Source organism: Myodes glareolus, chromosome 24 (assembly GCF_982192425.1).
Source record: "Myodes glareolus chromosome 24, mMyoGla1.1, whole genome shotgun sequence".
In the NCBI taxonomy this organism is placed as follows: Eukaryota; Metazoa; Chordata; class Mammalia; order Rodentia; family Cricetidae; genus Myodes; species Myodes glareolus.
Window position 1 is genome coordinate 11,154,106 of NC_142049.1, and position 19,153 is coordinate 11,173,258.

The following is a 19,153-nucleotide window of genomic DNA, read 5'->3' on the forward strand; positions in this document are numbered from 1 at the left end:
TATAAATTAGTGACTAGGTATCGAAAATAAATAGATGGTGGGTGGCTAGATGCTGTCAAAGGAAACCAAGGTCCTCTGCTTGGTAAATAAATGTTGCCATCTAGGTAATAGTAATAAATAGATACCACTTGCTGATTAACCATTATTTCCCACATTGTCTGCCATGGTTAGACGACATTTTTTAAACTCCAGCACTAGGAATGTAGCCGAGTATAGAAAACCTCAACACAGCTTGAATTCCACCATAACTTCAGAAAGAAACGTGAATAAAATACTGTCCTTCCCCAGGTGACGGCTCTCCTTATACTAGGCCTAAAGTTGTAAGTAACATCAATAAAGAGTTGTGGGAAACATAACCCTTTGTGGGAGTCACGAAAGTGTATAAAAAGGGGGGAAGAATCATGTGAGAAGAGACATGAATGGTGTCCGTGAATGCTAAGATGTGCCGATGCTAGCTGAGGACCTGGTTTTCTTCTTTGTTCTATTTCTTGAAATTGTCTAGCATCTCCACCATCTTTTTGGTTCTCATCCTCTTATTCTTTCATGCAGGACTTTTTTTTTTTTTTTTTGAAACTCAGCAGAATGTTGGTTGGTATAGATACTAGGATACAATGATCTCTCTGACCTCAGGGAATTTAGAAAACCTTATTTTATTTGTGGAGAACAAGACAGTCATGTGCAAGAAAGTAAGCTTGCTCAGTATGTTTGCCACCATCTCCTCTGTGTTCTTCATCTTCCTTCTAGAAATGAAAGAGGAAAAACCTAGGCCTTTGGGTCTACTATGCATCATCCACATGAAGAATAAAGGTGTCAGAAAAAGACAGTTCTAATCTTTTCACTGAATGTTGTTCTTTATGCCCCTTAAACAATTAGCATAATTATTAGTACAATTAATATACAGCACACCTCTCAGGCCAGAGTAGAATCTACTTCCATTGCAGCATTTTCCGTTTTAATTCTAGGAAAGTGATCTTAACAACACCAAATAAATAGGTGTTGCTAACTTCACAAAATCAGTGCTGTCTAACTGTGCATCTGTGTTGGACTTGTTTGTCATCTCAATTAGATTCTGAATTCCTCAAGTACAGAAGTCATATAATGCATTTTCTTCACTCAACCATGCAACTGGTATCTACTATGAAAGGTACACAGCCTTTGTCTATGTATAGTAGATGGTCAACAACACCTAGTATGAATCCCAACATCAACATTTACTAGTTCCGTGAGCTGTAATTCTCATGCAAATAAAGTTGTTTTGTTTTATAGCGAGATGCTTGAGACAATGTACAGGAAGCCCTAACATACTGCCTGACCTCATTTTCTTCATTTTTCTTTTGATTTCATAAGCTCTGCCTTTGATTTTTTAACCAGTTTTTCTTTTCCTATTAGTTATCTCTTTAGTAATTACAGGTTCTTTCTTTAATCTAAACTCCTAGAACACAGACCTGAGAGTTCATCAGTCCAAATGTGTGTCCTGGCTTGGTTCTCTGTAGTTGTCCAACATTGAGCAAGTTATTCTACTATTCTGTTTTGTATTTGCAGAATCATAATCATGTAGAACTAAACCTACAAGGTGCTTGCAAGACTAAATACTCAAATCTCTGTAAAACGTCAATCTTATGAGAGAAGCAGTTTTGTTCCCATTCTTCAAAGAAGAAATAAAATGACATATCCTGCTTAACATCATACAAATATGTGGCTATCCCACTTTGCTTTCCGCTGCTGTGACAAAAAAACCTTTCAGCCAACAATGACCTGGGAATGGAAAAATTGTTTCACCTTACACATTACAATATGTCATTGAGGGAAGTCAAGGCAAGAACACCAGTAGAACAGGAAATTCAGTAGAGCAATACCTTAAAATAGAAATCATCAAGGAACGCTGCCCATTAGCTTGCTTCCAGGCTCATGTTCAGCTATCTACCTTACAGGGCTCAGCCCCACATGTCTAGGGAACATCACCACTCACAGTGGGTTGGACACTCCTAAATTAACTAGAAATCAATAAATTGTCTAACAGCCATGGCCATAAGCCAATCTGAAGGAAGCATGTCTGCAGGTTTGGGGTTGTGTTTCTTTGAGTTTTTTTTTTTTTGGTTTTTTTTTTTTTGAATACCACATCACTCATAAGAGATATGAGTGTCTGGAAATTTTTATTATCCACAAAGAGTCATGGAAAGAATCCCCAAAGTACCAAAAAAAGGTAGTGAATGCCTCTGTGTTAGTCACATTCATTTATGATTCACTCCTATATTCCTAAATACCCATACAGCTAGTCCCTAGTTTAGTACGTCTTTGATAGGTTTCTATTGCTGTGAAGAGACACCATGACCATGGCAACTTGTATAAAGGAAGACATTTAATGGAGGTGGCTCACTTACAGTTTAGAGGTTCAGTCCATTAGCATCATGGTGGAGCATGGTGGTGTGCAGGCAGACATGGTACTAGAGAAGTAGCTAAGAGTCTTACATCTTGCATACAATAGGAAGTCAACTGTGATAAGCAAAATTTAAGCAAAAGAGACTGTGACACACTTCTGTCTGCAAAGTCACAACTACTTCAATGTCACACGTACTTCACCTAGGCCACACCTCCATTACTAGCTCTCCCTGTGAGCTCATGAGGGTCAATTACATTTAAACTACCACAGTACCAGACACATAATTCTAAGGAATCATTAAACAATAGTGAACATTTCCTTGTGTGTCCCCAATTATGAAATTAAAATTGTCTGCCTTCTACCTAATGTGATATATGTTTCAGTTATAGTAATAGGTTTTCACTTAAAGGGAACAAATTGAGAAAATTCGACTGTTACAATTGTGTGCCATCACCATAAACCATAAAATAGCATCCCAAAGCCAGGAAAATCTAATTCTCTTAATTAAAATGACTTTCTTAAAATAATGAAAAAGAGAATAGAAAGAAGTAGGGCATGGAAGCCTAGTCACAGGACCTATGACTTTTGTCCTGTCTTCTGGGTACCATGGTGTCCAGCTGACTCTTCTGGATATTGTCTTAACAGCTCACAGGACCAAATGGGACACAGGCTCTCTTCCTTCCCATGACCTTCTTTGCAGGCTTGAACAGCTATAGTAACAGGAACTACAGCTCGCCTTGCCTTGGTCTTTCTACCTCAGACACATACATGGACCCAACATACCAAAATCTCCTTCTCCAATCCCTACCTCACCATGTTTTAATCAAAATAAAATGCTTTTTAAAACACATGAGAAAAGAAAAAAGACGATGATGGAGCAAAGGTACAAACACCAATCAAGAAGATCTACAAGAAATAATGAAAGCATTTTGAAAGCTAACGCAGTCTCCTGTTTCCCTTAGACTACTTACAAAGGAAACAATAGTCCAGGCAATATATGTAGCTAGCATTTCAGTAGGAAGCAATACATATTATACTTATCAGGCTGGTAATATTGAGCAAACTATTTAATTTCCCCATGTCATAGGATTTTCTTATTTATAAAATAGGAACAAGAATAGTAACTAGTTAATAGCATTTGACAAGGATTAAATCAGAAGATTTGAGTATGTCCTTAGAACAGGGTGTGTTGTATTCTAGGTGCTTAATAAATAATAGCTCCTCTGGTCATTATAACCCTGGGTTCTTCTCACTCCCAACCTGTTTTGGTTATTTACACCCACACAAAAAGGATAAATTCCCACTGAGAAACAACTCATTTCTATTAAAATAAGACATTTGCCTAAAATACCTTAGACCTGAGGTAAATCCAAAACTGCCCTTAATATTTAATTAAAAATTTTCAAAAATTTTCTTTGTGCCTGGTCCTGTTCTTGTGGAGCTGTATCCTCTACTTAATATTTCAGGCTGAAACATTGCCCTCCGTGAATGTGATGTATACTTATAAAGCATTTTTGGACTAGCTTCTAAATCCACGTCTTCAAGACTTCTCTTGACTGTGAGTCAAATGGCAATGTGGAAAATAAACACATGCAAAGGCAATCACTTGAGAAGTTGCTTATCTGAAAACTGTTCTCATTGTAAGTGGGATTAAACATCAATCTTTGGGATTTCTCTGGAAGCTAAATGAATGAAAGACTTCATCCAATATAAAATTTAATACATTTCCATAATGTTTGTACAGTAATTTAAACAGTTTAATTTATTAAACTGCTTTCTAGTGGTTTGTTTGTCCTTGTTTAATTTTTTTATCATTTTTATAACATTGAAAGAGAAAATATTTGTGAAAAGAGTTTTCACACATCTATGGCGAGAATTATTGGGTCAATAAAACCCATTCTTTACATTGCGATTGCTTAGTTGCATTGCTTCCACACCTGCCAACTTCTGCCTTCATTTTTTTATTTATTTATTAAAAATTTCCACCTCCTCCCCGCCTCCCTTTTCCCACCCCCTCCCCACCTCCCTCTCCCTCTCTAGTCCTAAGAGCAGTCAGGGTTCCCTGCCCCATGGGAAGTTCAAGGTCCTCCCCTCTCCATTCAGGTCTATAAAGGTGTGCATCCAAACAAACTAGGCTCCCACAAAGTCAGTCCATACAGTAGAATCAAAACCCAGTGCCTTTGTCCTGGGCTTCTCAGTCAGACTTCATTGCCAGCCACATTCAGAGTGTCCAGTTTGATCACATGCTCCATTACTCCCAGTTCAGCTAGCCTTGGTGAGCTCCCATTAGATCACTCCCATCGTCTCAGTGAGTGGACGCAGCCCTCGTGGTCCTGACATCCTTGCTCATGTTTTCCCTCCTTCTGCTTCTCATTTGGACCTTGGGAGCTAAGTCCAGTGCTCCAATGTGGGTCTCTGTCTCTATCTCCATCCATCGCCAGATGAAGGTTCTATGGTGATATGCAAGATATTCATCAGTGTGGCTATGGGACAAGGCCAGTTCAGGCACCCTCTCCTCTGCTGCCCAAGGAACAATCTGGGGACCTCTCCTTTGACCTGGGAACCCCTCTAGAATCAAGTCTCTTGCAAACCCTAAAATGGCTGCCTTAATTAAGATATTTACTTCCCTGATCCCATATCCACCCTTCCTCCATTGCACCCATCCCATTCCCCCAAGCTTTCCCGAATCCTCCCCTTCTCCCTTCTCTCTATCCATCTCCCCTTACATCCACCCCCACACACCCCCATGCACCCAAGTTTTGCCTGGCAATCTTGTCTACTTCCAATATCCAGGAGGATAACTATATGATTTTCTTTAGGTTCACCTTCTTATTTAGCTTCTCTAGGATCACGAATTATAGGCTCAATGTCCTTTAATTATGGCTAGATCCACTTATGAGTGAGTACATACCATATTCCTCTTTTTGGGTCTGGGTTACCTCACTCAGTAAAGCGTTTTCTATTTCCATCCATTTGCATGCAAAATTCAAGATGTCATTGTTTTTTACCACTGAGTAAAACTCCAGTGTGTATATGTTCCACACCTTCTTTAACCATTCTTCTATTGAGGGGCACCTAGATTGTTTCCAGGTTCTGGCCATTACAAATAGTGCTGCTATGAACATAGTTGAACTGATGCTTTTGTAGTATGATAAGGCATCTCTTGGGTATATTACCAAGAGTGGAATTGCTGGGTCCTGAGGTAGGTTGACTCCCAGTTTCCTGAGAAACCACCACACGGATTTCCACACTGGCTGCACAAGTTTGAATTCCCACCAACAATGGATGAGTGTTCCCCTCACTCTACATCCTCTCCAGCATAGGCTATCATCGGTGCTTTTGATTTTAGATATTCTGACAGGCATAAAGTGGCATCTCAAAGTTGTTTTGATTTGCATTATACAGAACACAAAATAATATGTTCTTTGACACCTTTTTGAATATTTTCAAAGTTTACGATTACCTCTGATGTTCTTTTATGAGATTATTAATCATGCTCATTTTTTGTTTTTAAGCTGAAATGAATGAAATCAGCATTTTACATCTGGGCAAAAGATTTTTTGTTTATTTTTGCTTTGTTTTGTTTCTATGTCCCTGAGTTTATATTTTTCTTTTTTTTCATTTTATCTTTATCTTGAGAATTTCATACATCTATACAGTGAAATATGGTCATATCCTTGCTTCATTTCCCCCTCCTACTTTCCTCATCTTTCCCTCTACATGAATAGGTATGGAATCTACACAATTTATGGAATATTTGGTAAGTCATTTTAATGTATTTCCTCATGTATGAATACACACAATTTTAAGAACCAGAGAGTTACTCTGCAATGCTACGCTTGTGACAGCTTTTTAAATTGGGTCCTTACTCCTTCTAAACTGGGGATCATTAATACTTTTCCATGTGTCTTCATCTATAATTTTTCTCTCATCAACTTCACTTTGAAGGTTGGTTTGGACTTCTCTTCGTCACTCCTGGAAGTATTTTGGAGGTTTTGGAATCTTGCATCCCTCATCGCTGTTTGTCTTCGGATGTTCTGCTAGTCCTATACTGCTTATTACCAGTTCTCCTCAGTGATGCCTTTTTTGAACATTGCAGATTTTTTGTTTTCTAAGTGATCTCTAGGGGATGGACTGGCATTTTGTTTGTATGTTAAGAGCAAGCCTGGAGAGTGACTTTTCTTCTACTTGGCCATTATGTAGTCAAATTTGACCTTTAGAAAAAAAATCCGTTTATACTGTGCTCAAAACTTAGGCCAATTAAGCCCACACTGCTGCCTTCATATATGACCTTTCTGGTATCTCAAATGCATTATCAGACTACTTAAATAAGTTTTTCTCAGCACAAAATGAGGGAAGAGTAAGATGTCATCAAAGACCCTGTGATTTGGATGGAAAAGCTCTATTTGCAGCCCCATTTCTAAGTTTCACTAACTGTGAGGTCCTGGGTAGAAAGCCGGAATAGAAGCTTTTTTAGCCACAAGCACTTGTTTTGAAAGGTGGGGAGAAGCTTTCTGAAGGAATCATGTGGTGCAGCAAAAGCTTCTTAGAAGACTGCAAATGTTACTCAAAGGCACAGGACATCACAGTTTATCTCACCATTTGACTGCCTAGATCCAAAGCTAGGAAGGCTCTAAAGGGAAGTAATATCTTCTATCTGAATCTCTTAACTTTGTGGTTTTACTATTGTTGACAGAGGTCTCTGTCTCACCGAGTCCTGCAGCTGTTCAGTCCCAAAGAAACACACAGAGAGCTACATTAATTATAAACTAGTTGGCCAATTAGCTCAGGCTTCCTTTAGCAGCTGTTGCTCCTTCCTTAGCCATCAAACAATTTAAAGACAGCACAGTATCCAGACTCTATGTGTAATTTCCATCTTTATGTGGCTTTACTTTAAGCTCTATTTCTTTTATTTTTATTTTTAATTTTTATTTTTTTTTGAGACAGGATTTCTCTGTGTGTCTTTGCCTGACATGGAATTCACTCTGTAGACCAGGATGCACTTGAACTCACAGAGATCAGCCTGCCTCTGCTTCCCAAGAACAGGGATTAAGGGTGTGTGGAACCACACCCAACTACTCTCTTTTCTTTTATTTTAAAAGAACTTTATCATTTTCCTTTCCTCTCTCAAGCCTACATAAATTTTTAAACACACTGTAAACTGTTTACAGGGTTTTTTTTAATCTGAATATGTCTTTACTGTATGTCTCTTTTTCTCTGACTATTTGAGTCTTTAATTTGCTAAGCAATATGACAAGGATTAAAGCCATGGCTTTGACAGCTGGGTCCACCCCATTCCTTAGCTTTCTGAGTGTCTAGCTTTAAGGCAAAGGTACTGTCACGTTTATTGCCACAACTCTATGGAGTTTCAAGGTTCCTGCCACCACCAAGAAGCAGGGTGTTAGCTATTCATAAATGCCATTTAAGTGTTTGATGACAGGGCCTCTTTAAGAGCTGCAAACTGAGTCAGGAAGCCTCTCTTAAATGAGATATACTTGCCTTTATCAAACAGAACCTACCTGAGAAAATGTTGCTACCAAGAAGCTGTGCTTAACTCTGTTCTTTTTTTTTTTGTTATTGATTTTTTATTTCTGGCAAAAGCTGGAAATGCACATGGACTGAGAAGTCTCAAAGCTGTACATCAAGGAAACCTTATTCAACCGGTTCTTATGACAAATGGAGAGCTTTGATAATGAAGAGGGCAGTAACTCTGCTCTTTTGTGTCTAGCATTACTTCCCAAACTCTTTCAGGTTTTATGTGTATACAGTTGTCCATATTGGCCATATTTGCTGACAGAGGTTTCTGTATTGCCCAGCCCTGCAGCCATTCAGTCGCAAAGAAACACATAGAGGTCTACATTAATTATAAACTATTTGGCCTACTAGCTCAGGATTCTTATTCACTCTTACATCTTAAATTAGCCCATGGTTCTTGTCTGTGTTAGCCACATGGCTTAGTACCTTTTCTCAGTGAGGCATTCTCATCTTGCTTCCTCTTGGTCTGGGTGACAATCACAGACTGAGACTTTCATCGTCCCAGAATTCTTCTGTCCTGGTCACGCTGCCTATACTTCTTGCCTGGCTACTGGACAATCAGCATTTTATTAATCCAGTACATGTGACAAAACCTTTACTGGATCCAAGACCATTGTCCCACAGCACACTATTTTCATCCTTTTTTTCCTGTTTTCCCTGAATACTCCATCAACTACTTGCAGATCTTAGTGATACAGACTATTATCACAGAATGATATTATTACAACCGAGCAGCTTATAAACAAGATTTGCTTCTCACAGTTCTAAAAACTGACTGAAAAGATCAAGACCTTCCCATATCCAATATCTGGTGGATGTCAATTATTTTTCTTAGTATATTCTTTGAAAATTTCATACATATACACAATTTATTTTGATCTCATCCATCCCTCACTGCCCCTCTCCAACTCTTCCAAGATACCTTTACCATGTCACCTTCCCAAATTTGTGCTCACCTTCTAAATTTTTTTGTTCAATAAAAATATTTTAGAATGATATCATTCAGTAAAAAAGATTTAAAAAATCAAATTTTTCAGTGTCTCCAAGTTCCTGTTATGTTATTCTTATAGAAATTCAGGGATGTAGTTGTTTGAAAGTACTCTAACATCTGATAAATTTTACTCTTCAAGCAAAATTTTAGCTATCCAAATGACAGACTGTGAAGATTTTGAAATAATCATAACTTTGAATTTTTGTAATTTCTTTTGTATGTAGCCTCACCATGTGGAAGTGGGAGACCTTCTGTAGTCTCTGCTTTAATGACATGAACACCATTCATGAGAGATTCGGCACAACAATGCCCCCCTGTAGATTAGGCTGTCATGCCCTTTTGAGGAGTTATATACATATGGACACCAGTGCTGGGCAAATCTGTTATCCAATTCTTTCACTCTTAATTTCACACAATTCTAATTTCATCCATTCTACTCTATTTGATAATTACTCCGATTACATTGATAAGTCCAAGAGCCCTTAGCACGAATTGATAGGTGATCCTTCTTTGTGCCTAAATATGTCTCAATAACTTGATTTTCCTATTACTCATGCATTTTATCCAGGCCTTCTGTCGGCAAACATTATCACCCATAAATAATGAGTTCAACAATGTCATAAGAACAGGGAAGGTAGCAGTAACTAAAAGTACTCAAAACCCATGCCGTCATAGAGTCTACTTTTTGTTAGAGATTTCACTGAGAAAAGGACACCGTAGGTTAAAGAACTAAATAAACTATTATTTGTATTGCATACCTATTCCTGATAAAAGCAGTGAAAGGAACACTATGAAGTGGGGCTTATTCTTTTAGATGAGGGGGATGTAGCAGTCCATTAGCATTGAGCAAAGATGTTGAAAGAGTCAGATAATTATCAAGTAGAAAAGTATGCTCTACCTTCTTTTTTCTGCAATTATGCTACCTCAAAACTATACAAAATTAATTCTTACTTTAAACATCGTCATCTTTTTCTTATCCTTTGTCCCTTGACACAAATCTATAAAACTGTTTCAGGTGAGCATGGGTCGGTCTTCAGTGACAATGTCCAGCACCACAAAATGAGACAAACAAACAAATAAAAGACAAATAATAGCAACGAAGTCTTGATGGACGTTTGATAACTTCTAACTTATCATTTATTCATAGAATACTTCTTCAGTGCCAGTGAGTTATATGCAAAATAGTTTTGTTTTATACGCTCTAATGAATTCTCTGAGTGTGTAGGCTTATTCCTAGGTAATCTTAAAATCCTCCCTCACTTACTGAGATAAAAATACTTTCTGGGAGTGTGTGTGTGTGTGTGTGTGTGTGTGTGTGTGCCTGCATGTTGGAGACCTGGAATCAATCAATCTAGAGTATCATTCCTCAGGGGTTGTTCACCTTGTTTTTAGCGACGGGATTTCTCAAAGACCTGGACTCACAGATTGGGCTAGTCTAGAGAGCAAATGAGTTTCAGGCATGTTCTTTCTCTGCTTTCCCAGTATTGAAAGTACAGTATATGTCACTACACTCCACCTCCTCAGGATTTAAACGATAGTCATAAATCACTACTTATGGCTTTTCGTGTGGGTGCTGGAATCTAACTAAGGTCTTCATGCTTGCATTGGAAGCATTTTATTAATGACCAACTCCACAGCCTCTCTAATTTTTCTGAGACATTGAGTGATTTCTCCTCTAAGTGCATCAAATGCCCCCACTCAAAAACTTGCTAAATTTGTATATTGTTGACAAAGGAAGAATTTTTTCTTCCTTAGCATCTTTCCCAGTTCTGCCATACTTATTTTCTGAAAAAAGAAAAGTTAGTTGAAGAAAACATAAATTTGCTGTACATTGGGGTAGATTTATAATGATAAATGATGTTTTCTGGAAACAACAGTGTATTCCTATCTATTTACTCTTTAAACTTATTCTTCCTCTCCATTAGTGCCATTTCCATAGTAAAGTTTCAAATTTTTCTACATAAAATTATTTCAGTACGAACAAGGGTGCATCTCAACAGCAAAACAAGTGATTAGAATGAATAAGGCCTTAGGTTCAAACCAGAATGCATGCATGCACACACAGAGAGGGGGGGTGGGAGAGCTAGAGCAATGTAAAGCCAACGAACTAGTGAGGAAGAGGCAGATGCAGGACCTATTTCCAGCAATAAAATTGTAGCTATTTAAAAACGCTTATGAAGAATCTAAACAGCTGGTCATCAACCAAAGAGAAGATTTTGACAAATATTTTAAGGTCCCTTTGTAAAAACTGTAAGGCCATCATAAATTTTAGTATTTCAGTAATGCCATTTTAGTTGGATCTGTACAGTGATATTTTGGTTATACCATCCAATTCACAAATAAAAAGCAAGTATTAAGTACTGATATACAAAGTGTTATCCAATGATAGGTAATTAACCACAGCTTTCTTTCTAACTTCCTTCTTTAATAAGACAAAGATCCCTCTGTCTGCCTTTGCCCCAATCTCCACTTCCTAACAAGTTCTTTTCTTCTTCTGCATGGCCTTATTCTACAGTCACGTGGGTCTTTATTCTACTCTTCCTTCTCCCATCATTATGTGAACCTGATAATGCAACATCTGGTGATTATCTTTATGGATTGCATATAAACCCACGGCTTATGGATTATATCTGCTCAACTAACATTCAATTCATAAATTAATCCATTACCTCCATTGAATTTGATGTAAGGATCTATATTTATTCAAATGCAAAACAGTGCTAACACTTTGAAAGTAGAAAAATCCTAAGACTTCTCCCTCAGGGCCAGTAATTATCTTGATTACATTCCATTTTGTTTCATGTCTTTTATTTGTGAAATAGTAGGAAAAAAGATACCAAAGAGAACACGACTAAACTAGGTTAAACAAGTCTTCTCATGGCAACTTCCTTTTCATTGCATCAACAATGTCAGGCATCACATCAAGCCAAAGCCATATGGAACAAAGCACCTACACTCGAGCCTTGTAACTTGAAAGCTATCCTGGAAGTTTTCTACTGGTTTGGCTTGTGATTTTAGCAAAGTCAATTAAGTCAGCCTGGCAGTCCTTATTGGAAGCCAGAATTGATTATTTCTCTTCTTATTCCACAGATTTAAAACAATGAGTAAGAATATTTCTACACAAGCTTTTATTCCATCTCAAAAAAGCTCTTAAAATGGCTCATCTTCTACACCTTGTAGATTCTTGTTAAAGGGACTGCAGTACTCATTTTTGGCAAGGCAACTAGTAGCTCCCTGGGGAGGTGAGCGATGGGTTCTGCTACAAAATGGATTTGAGGCACAGTCCAAATTACGGTATGGGCCACCCAAAGCTGACTCTCAAACCTTTTTTTTTTTTTTTTTTTTTTTTTGAGACAGGATTTCTCTATAGCTTTAGAGCCTGTCCTGGAACCAGTGCTAGTAAACCAGGCTGGCCTTGAACTCATAGAGATCCACCAGCCTCTGCCTCCAGCCTCTCTGTGTTGGGATTAAAGGTGTGAGCCGCCACCACCGCACGGCTGACTTTCATACTTTTAATGTTTATAGGAACCTTTCATAAATATAAAAGAGGCCATTTTTTCTTTTAATATTACCTGTATGTAAAATAAATTCAGATATCATATTCTCAGTAAGGTGAAACAATGACATAGTTTAGTTGCAAAAACTTAAAGATGGAAGGCTACAGTTGGGTTCCCAACTTTGACTTTGCATTCAAAGCCCAAATTAACAACTTGTTGTTTGTCTTTTGTCAATTTCCTTAATCTTTGCAATTTTACATTTCTTCTTCAGTAACATGGAAATAACCATAGCAGAACCTCTGTCACAGGACTGCTGACATGAAAAAGTTTAGGTAAAGCTCTAGTACAAAGTCCGGTGCATGGTAAGCGTTAAACAAATCTTTATTGACTGTCATCTCTGCTAGATGCTAGGGATTGTATTCTTTTTGCCATTGATTAAAGGATGTGATGAATTTACAGATCAATCAGTTATGTAAAGTGTATACTGTGTTTGTTTTAACCCCCAAGTAACAAACTCATTCCCAATTTTTCCCTATACTGTTGACATCATCAAGTAAATAACCCAAGGTAGCCTCCATTACAGTGAGAAGCAGAAATCCATGTTTGGGTGCGGGATGACCATGTTTGCAGTCACGGTGCTTCCTCAGCCTGGCGGTGAAGCACACAATCACATCTTTCTGTTTGCTCCTGTCCTTGTTCATGCTCACCAGGTACAAAGACAGGAGACTGGCCCAGCACAAGTCGGAAATAGAGTGTTTCACCCCCAAAGGGAGTATGGGGAATGGTGGGAGAGCAACAATGAGCAGGTAAGCAAACGATGAGCGGCCTGAGGTGGTGTGAAATAAATGTATGCAAGCTAGAGGAAGAGGCGGCTCCCTAGTCTGGGTCCTTGCTCAATTATGCATTCCATCCAGTAAACCACCACCGGTTTGTTGTGTGTGTTTGATCTGTAAAATCTATGTCATCCTCATGTCAACTAATGGGAGCCTCCTGTCCCAGACGCTACTGTTTCTTAGGGTTGTGCGCTTTGCATGTCTGAAGCCTTAGCTAACAGTCAGTTCTTCACTGGATTTATTGGCCAAAAACAGTTCTGGAGTTTGCAAAGTAGAAGATATTGGAGGAAATCCACCTTTTAGGACTACCGAATTTTTTTAATGAAACAAATGCAAAAGATAAGGGCTGGATTTGAGGGAAGGATTGCAATTGAGGGACCACTGAGCCTGGAAATTAACCTGAGTTGCATCGAATGTAATATGTAATAGCCAAGAGCAAAGACAATGCCAAACAAGTGGATGATAACGCAAGAGACATTCCTTTAACTGAAATCAGGAAAGCTAATCCTCCTCTGGCTACTACAGCTTTGCAGCTCCTTGACTTCGTTGTGTTGGTGGTGAATACTTCCTATCGCTGTGCTGTGCATGTTTCTTTGTACTAGGAACTTCCGACTGAGTTGTATTCTGTACTTGGAGCTAGAGGCAACAACTGAGCTGTGTTGCATGGAATGAATGTGCTTTTCTTGCATGCAACTGCGTTTTAAGAAAAGGGCTCCAGAGGCATAAGCCGTCAGGATTGTATTAAACAATTCCAGAATTTGGAAAAAAGAAAAAAAAAAAAAAACGGATGCTGAGAAATCACTCACTGTGGCTAACTCTTCTGCTAAATACTTTTTGGGTCATTTCTCATTCCTGCTGTGGCACAGAGCTGTAAGGGAAAGTGTTCCAGATTGTCATATGCGTAAGAAAAGAGAAAGTTCAGAGAGCAGTGCGTCCTCTTGTGTTTGCATGTGCTGTCAGCTTGAGGCCCAGCTGTGTAGTTGTGTAATCGGGAGATAAGACCGTTGACTCCTGTTGAACTTTTTCCTCCCAAACATTCTGTTTGCTTCCTCAGTGGTGGGATCTCCGCCATTTGCAGAATAATGGCTCCCTTCTTTCAAGGACCACTGCACCGCACCCCTGCTGGGGTCTATTCATGGCAGTCTGTGAAAATGCTTCCAGGAACTGTGTGGCTGACAACACAGGAGCTAGAGCTGAGAGTTTAACCACCTGGGCTCACGACTCTCAGAGATAATGCAATGAGTGTGTTCACGTGTAGGCACTTTCGTGTCCACACACACGCTTCTGCCCACAGTCTCTTCTTGGGTCTCAACTGAGAGTTGATGGAAGTGACTCCACAGCCCTGACTTCCTGTCACCTAGATAGTACAAAATGGTATAACTTTCTACCCTTGCGAAACAAGCCAGCGGCTTTGTAGTAGAGTAGACAAAGTAATAGTGATTACATCAAATGGGAGCCGGAAGGCTCTGCTCAGAATGACTTGCAATGAGAAACCTAGAGCTGGATTTCCAAGATCCAGCATATGACCCACTGCCTGTCAAACACACTGATGGGGACATCATGGACGCATAACACCAGGCATTGTTGGTGTTCATAGCAGGATTCCCAGGGTGTTTCAGTATAGCTGCGGACACACACACACACACACACACACACACACACACACAAAACTGGCATTTTGTACTAAGCTATTCATCCGAGAGAGTCTGAGGAGCTATTTAAGAGAAGCATCTGTTCCCAGTTATTCCATTAATTGGTCTTGGGAGTTTTGATAAATTTTATAAAACTCTCAGATCTGGTTAGTCCAGAGATTGGATTTTGTAAATGCTGTCTTGACTAATAACAAAAATAGGACAGAAAGAATAGGGCATAGAATGTGGGACTTGGACACACCCAATCCAATAGACCAAGTATGAGTCAGATTCAGACATACAGACATAACCATTTTAAAATATACTTCAAGAATTTTTTACAACAGCAAAATACCATTCATATTGTTTGTGTTCAATTGTGTAAATATGGTCAAGGTAATGACAAGGCTTCTTTCACTGATATGTCCTAGAAGTAAGGGGGACTAGTGCAGGCATAAACAAAGGCATTTTGTTCAAATAGTATCAAGGTCCCACAGATAAGCAGAGTTATTTAGGCACAAGTGATCTTTTCTTTATACCTTTTATTCTAACGTCCTTGGCATCAAATAGAAATTGAGAGGAAGTGAAGAGGGGCTGACAGGAAGGTAGACAGAGTAGGGAAAGAATGTATTTGTTTTGATCATCTAAGAATAATTCAGAAGGGGAACAGACCTAAAATAAATCACAAAAAGTAAGACCAAACTTAACAAGATGAGTATATCCTTTCTCCCCAATTTTATACTTGATCTCATAAATAAGTAAATAAGTTATAGTAACAAGTTTTAAATGAACATTAAGAGAAAATAAGTCAAGATGGAAACAAATTTTATGAAAGCAGTTTCTAAGTGAAAAGCTAGAATAGTTTCAATTTGCTTACATAGAATTAAAGATTTAATAGAAGCTTAATAGATGCATATGAGACACCTACAGATCTTGCCCTTGCCTGCTGATATGGTTTCCATTCTTTTCCTGATCTTCCCAAAGTCTCTAGCCTAGTGACACACAGTCACACACCATGCTTCCTTTGGGAAGACTTGAACCTGGCCTGTGCTGTTTATTGAACACAGTCACAGGGAAGAGCTAAAAGAAACTCAATTAACCACAGAAACCCAGCAGAGACATTCTTCTCTCACATACTTGGTTTCTTTAGGGAAATTATAGAATAGATAGGAAAATTCCTATCTAGACTTATTCCCCTAGAGCTTTGGTAGCTGCTGAAGAGAGTCAGCACAGAGTAACCACAGCAAAGCTGACCCTGTAACATTGTCTTACATTGCTATATTGCCAGGGCCATAGGCAGAAGTTCTACATATTAGCTACTTTTCTCATTGCCAGGTGACAAACCAGCTGACCTAAAGGACTGTAAATAAGGAAGTGCTTATTTGGGTCATCTGTTGAGGGTATAGCCCATCGTTAGGAGGAAGTCGGGGTGGCAGGGATTTTAGGCAACTGGCCCCATTGTCAGGAAGTCGAGATGATGGGTGCTGGTGCTCAGCTTGCTTTCTCCTTTATATTTAGAAAAGAATTATTTATTTACTCTCCTGAGCTTACAAAATAGTATCTCCCACGTAAAGAATAGTATCACCCGGGTTAGCCTATAATAGTATCACGTGGGTTAACCTAGTCCTGGTAATGCCTCCTGGACATGACTGGAGACTGTTTCCGTGATGATTTGAAATCCCGTCAAACTGACAATCAAATTTCATCTTCATACTCCTTCACTTTTAGTCTCTTGTCTTCACCTAAACATGGGTAAAAGAATTAGACCAAAACATACCCCTATTGGCACAGTAGCTTAATGAAGTACTATGATTCTATATTCACTTTACGTTCATGGTTTGTGTGTGTGCACATGTCTGAATATAGTGCAGCTTTTCACAGTGTGTGTGTCAGAATCATTCTAGATGCAGAAGTAAAAGAGATCCCGTCCAGAGAAGTGCTGAAGGCAGACATGGGCACGCTCTGAGCCCCGTTATTGCCATGTAGGTTCACACACAGATGGTCCACCCTCAAGGATGACTAAAGCTTAACAATGTGTATTATTATCTCCAGTCTCCACAGGGCACAGTTGCTGGAGTCTGTGTTCTGATGAGTTCATGCTTCCCCATAAAGAGAAACCTGATTACTCTGTCTCTGAGAAAGAGCTGCTTTAGTCCAGAGAAGTTCAGAGATGTGCAGTCCCTCATCGGTATTTAAAGAAACCTGGGTAGTGTGGGACTATTTTATGAGAAAGGGGGGATTTTTATTGTTGGTATTTCATGACATTAGTTTTAGGAAGTGTTAACATCCAATTCCTTGAGTAACTGATTTCGCCTAGTGTATATAGCAGCTCCTTTTAGCAGTTGCAGATGTCCAATAATGTCTTAGAGAATCTGGTAGCAATATAATAGTCATTGTTAAATTAGTAGAAAGGCTAAGACACACCATTCTGTCTACAGAAGAAAGAGTGTGTGCCATTTCAGTGCGACAGAGACCAGCTGGGTGCTCAATGAAAGATGGGGACTCCTACGTGTCTTTGATGTCACCTTCCCTAAAGCCAACTTCACATAAATTTTCTCATTTGTAGAGATATGAAATATGCAAATTGTTATCATTCCTGTAACTATTGTGCATCACACAGTACACAAGTCTCTTTTCTTATGCTATAACCTAAGTTCTCCAAAGAATACATAAGAAAGTGGTTTTTTTTCTATAGGTAAAAGAAATGAGTCTGATGTTAATGTTAAATGATTAACTAACATGGTAAGCAATTACTGAAAATCCTAAAATTAGAGTGAAATTATAACCTGGCTCACGTTCTCAGCAATGTGTGGCCATAAGATGTCATTTTAACTCTTTGCTCACTATTTACGTAGAATGAGCATAATACAACAACATCCCTAACTCTCATGAGTACAATATTCCATTGTACTCATCAAACACAAGGTGATCTTTCAACAAATTACTCACTGGGAAAAAAAGCTATTACTCAAGGCCTCCAACCTAGAAATTTCTTCTGTACATTGTCCTTTTCTACCCTACCATCGCTGTTGTCTTCTCGGAACTCAATTCTGACTGAGTGAAACCAAAGATAAGAAGAGAAAAAAAAGATGCGATTGTGTAATCCCCCTCTTTGAAACATGTATTCTCCCATAGTTACCCACAAAAACAACCTCTCAACACATAAGCGGGTCCTCAGACATACCACACACTGTTTACAGGGCTGTGTTCATCTAATCTTTCATTTCTTCCTTGAGAAAGGTAAATATAGAGCCCAAATTGGAGCACAGCTCAATATGAGTGAAACTCTAACAATTATAGTATTGTCATCTAGATAAAATGCAACCTCAGGCACTCAGAATGTAAGACCCTTCATTCTTCAAAGCTAACCCAGACTCACTATTTGACTTTTATTCTTTCTGCTTCAGCAGAGGCTCTATGTTCCTGCTAGCCCAAACGACTCACCTTTCACTAAACGCATATGCCTTTGCACAAGAGCTGGCTGCAGTGTGATGCTTTCTACGTGGATTTCCTTTCCTCCCCATTGTACCTATCTTTTCTAAACCTGCTGCATTCCACTTCTCAGCTCCTGACTTGGAATCAGAGTCCAGCTCTGATGGCAATTCCTCCTTGAAGCCTTTCTAAAAATATAGACTATCTTATACATGCACAAATTCAAAATTTTAAAGCATTTATATTTATTTCTGATATGATACAGTCCTCATGCTTTCTCAGTAAAATTAAGGTATTTGAGAGAGGTACTGGGTTGGGGAAAACTGCTTTGTTTACTTTTACAACCTTTAAACCCATCACCACTCTGGGTCTATTGACACAACTAACCTGCTAATAAGAACAAAGGAGTACTTTCTGCTTGCAGTTTTAGAGAAGCAACATTGCCCAGTTACAGATCAACTTACAGGACCTAGAAAAGTTAACTTGTGAGAAACCCTAAATTAAATGTAAGAGATAATTTATAAGGTTGGGGAAAGCAGGGGGAGGTACAAATGACCAGCCACCACTACAAGCTACAAACTTGTACCTTTCTTAGGTTCTCACTAAAACCTGCCATGATATCTAGAGAAGCTGCAGGAATTAGTGCTACTTGAACTTGTTTGACCCTAGCATGTCATATTATAAGAGGAATTATGCGAAATAGCCGCAGGGATGTGTAGAATCTATGACACTGCTGTTTTCATGTCTGATCAGTGGTCTTGCCCAGTACCCTATTGGCTTGGGAAAGGAAGGAGCTGATCAAAAAGTCTTGTTTGGCTTCTGTCTTTGGATCAATATATTCCTTGAAAAGTTTT

General features: G+C 38.8%; 1 protein-coding gene across 5 annotated transcripts in view; it reads left to right on the plus strand.

Annotated features, from left to right (window-relative positions):
• The window catches only part of Grm5 (glutamate metabotropic receptor 5), a 427,251-nt gene that overhangs the window by 391,637 nt on the left and 16,461 nt on the right, over positions 1-19,153 (plus strand). For 4 of the 5 annotated variants that reach the window (XM_048435228.3, XM_048435231.3, XM_048435229.3 and 1 more), the window contains one exon: positions 13,114-13,209. The exons of the other annotated variant lie outside the window; for it this stretch is intronic. In XM_048435228.3, coding sequence (XP_048291185.2) covers positions 13,114-13,209 — 96 coding nt within the window. The remainder of the gene's footprint in view (positions 1-13,113; positions 13,210-19,153) is intronic. 5 annotated transcript variants of the gene reach the window in all.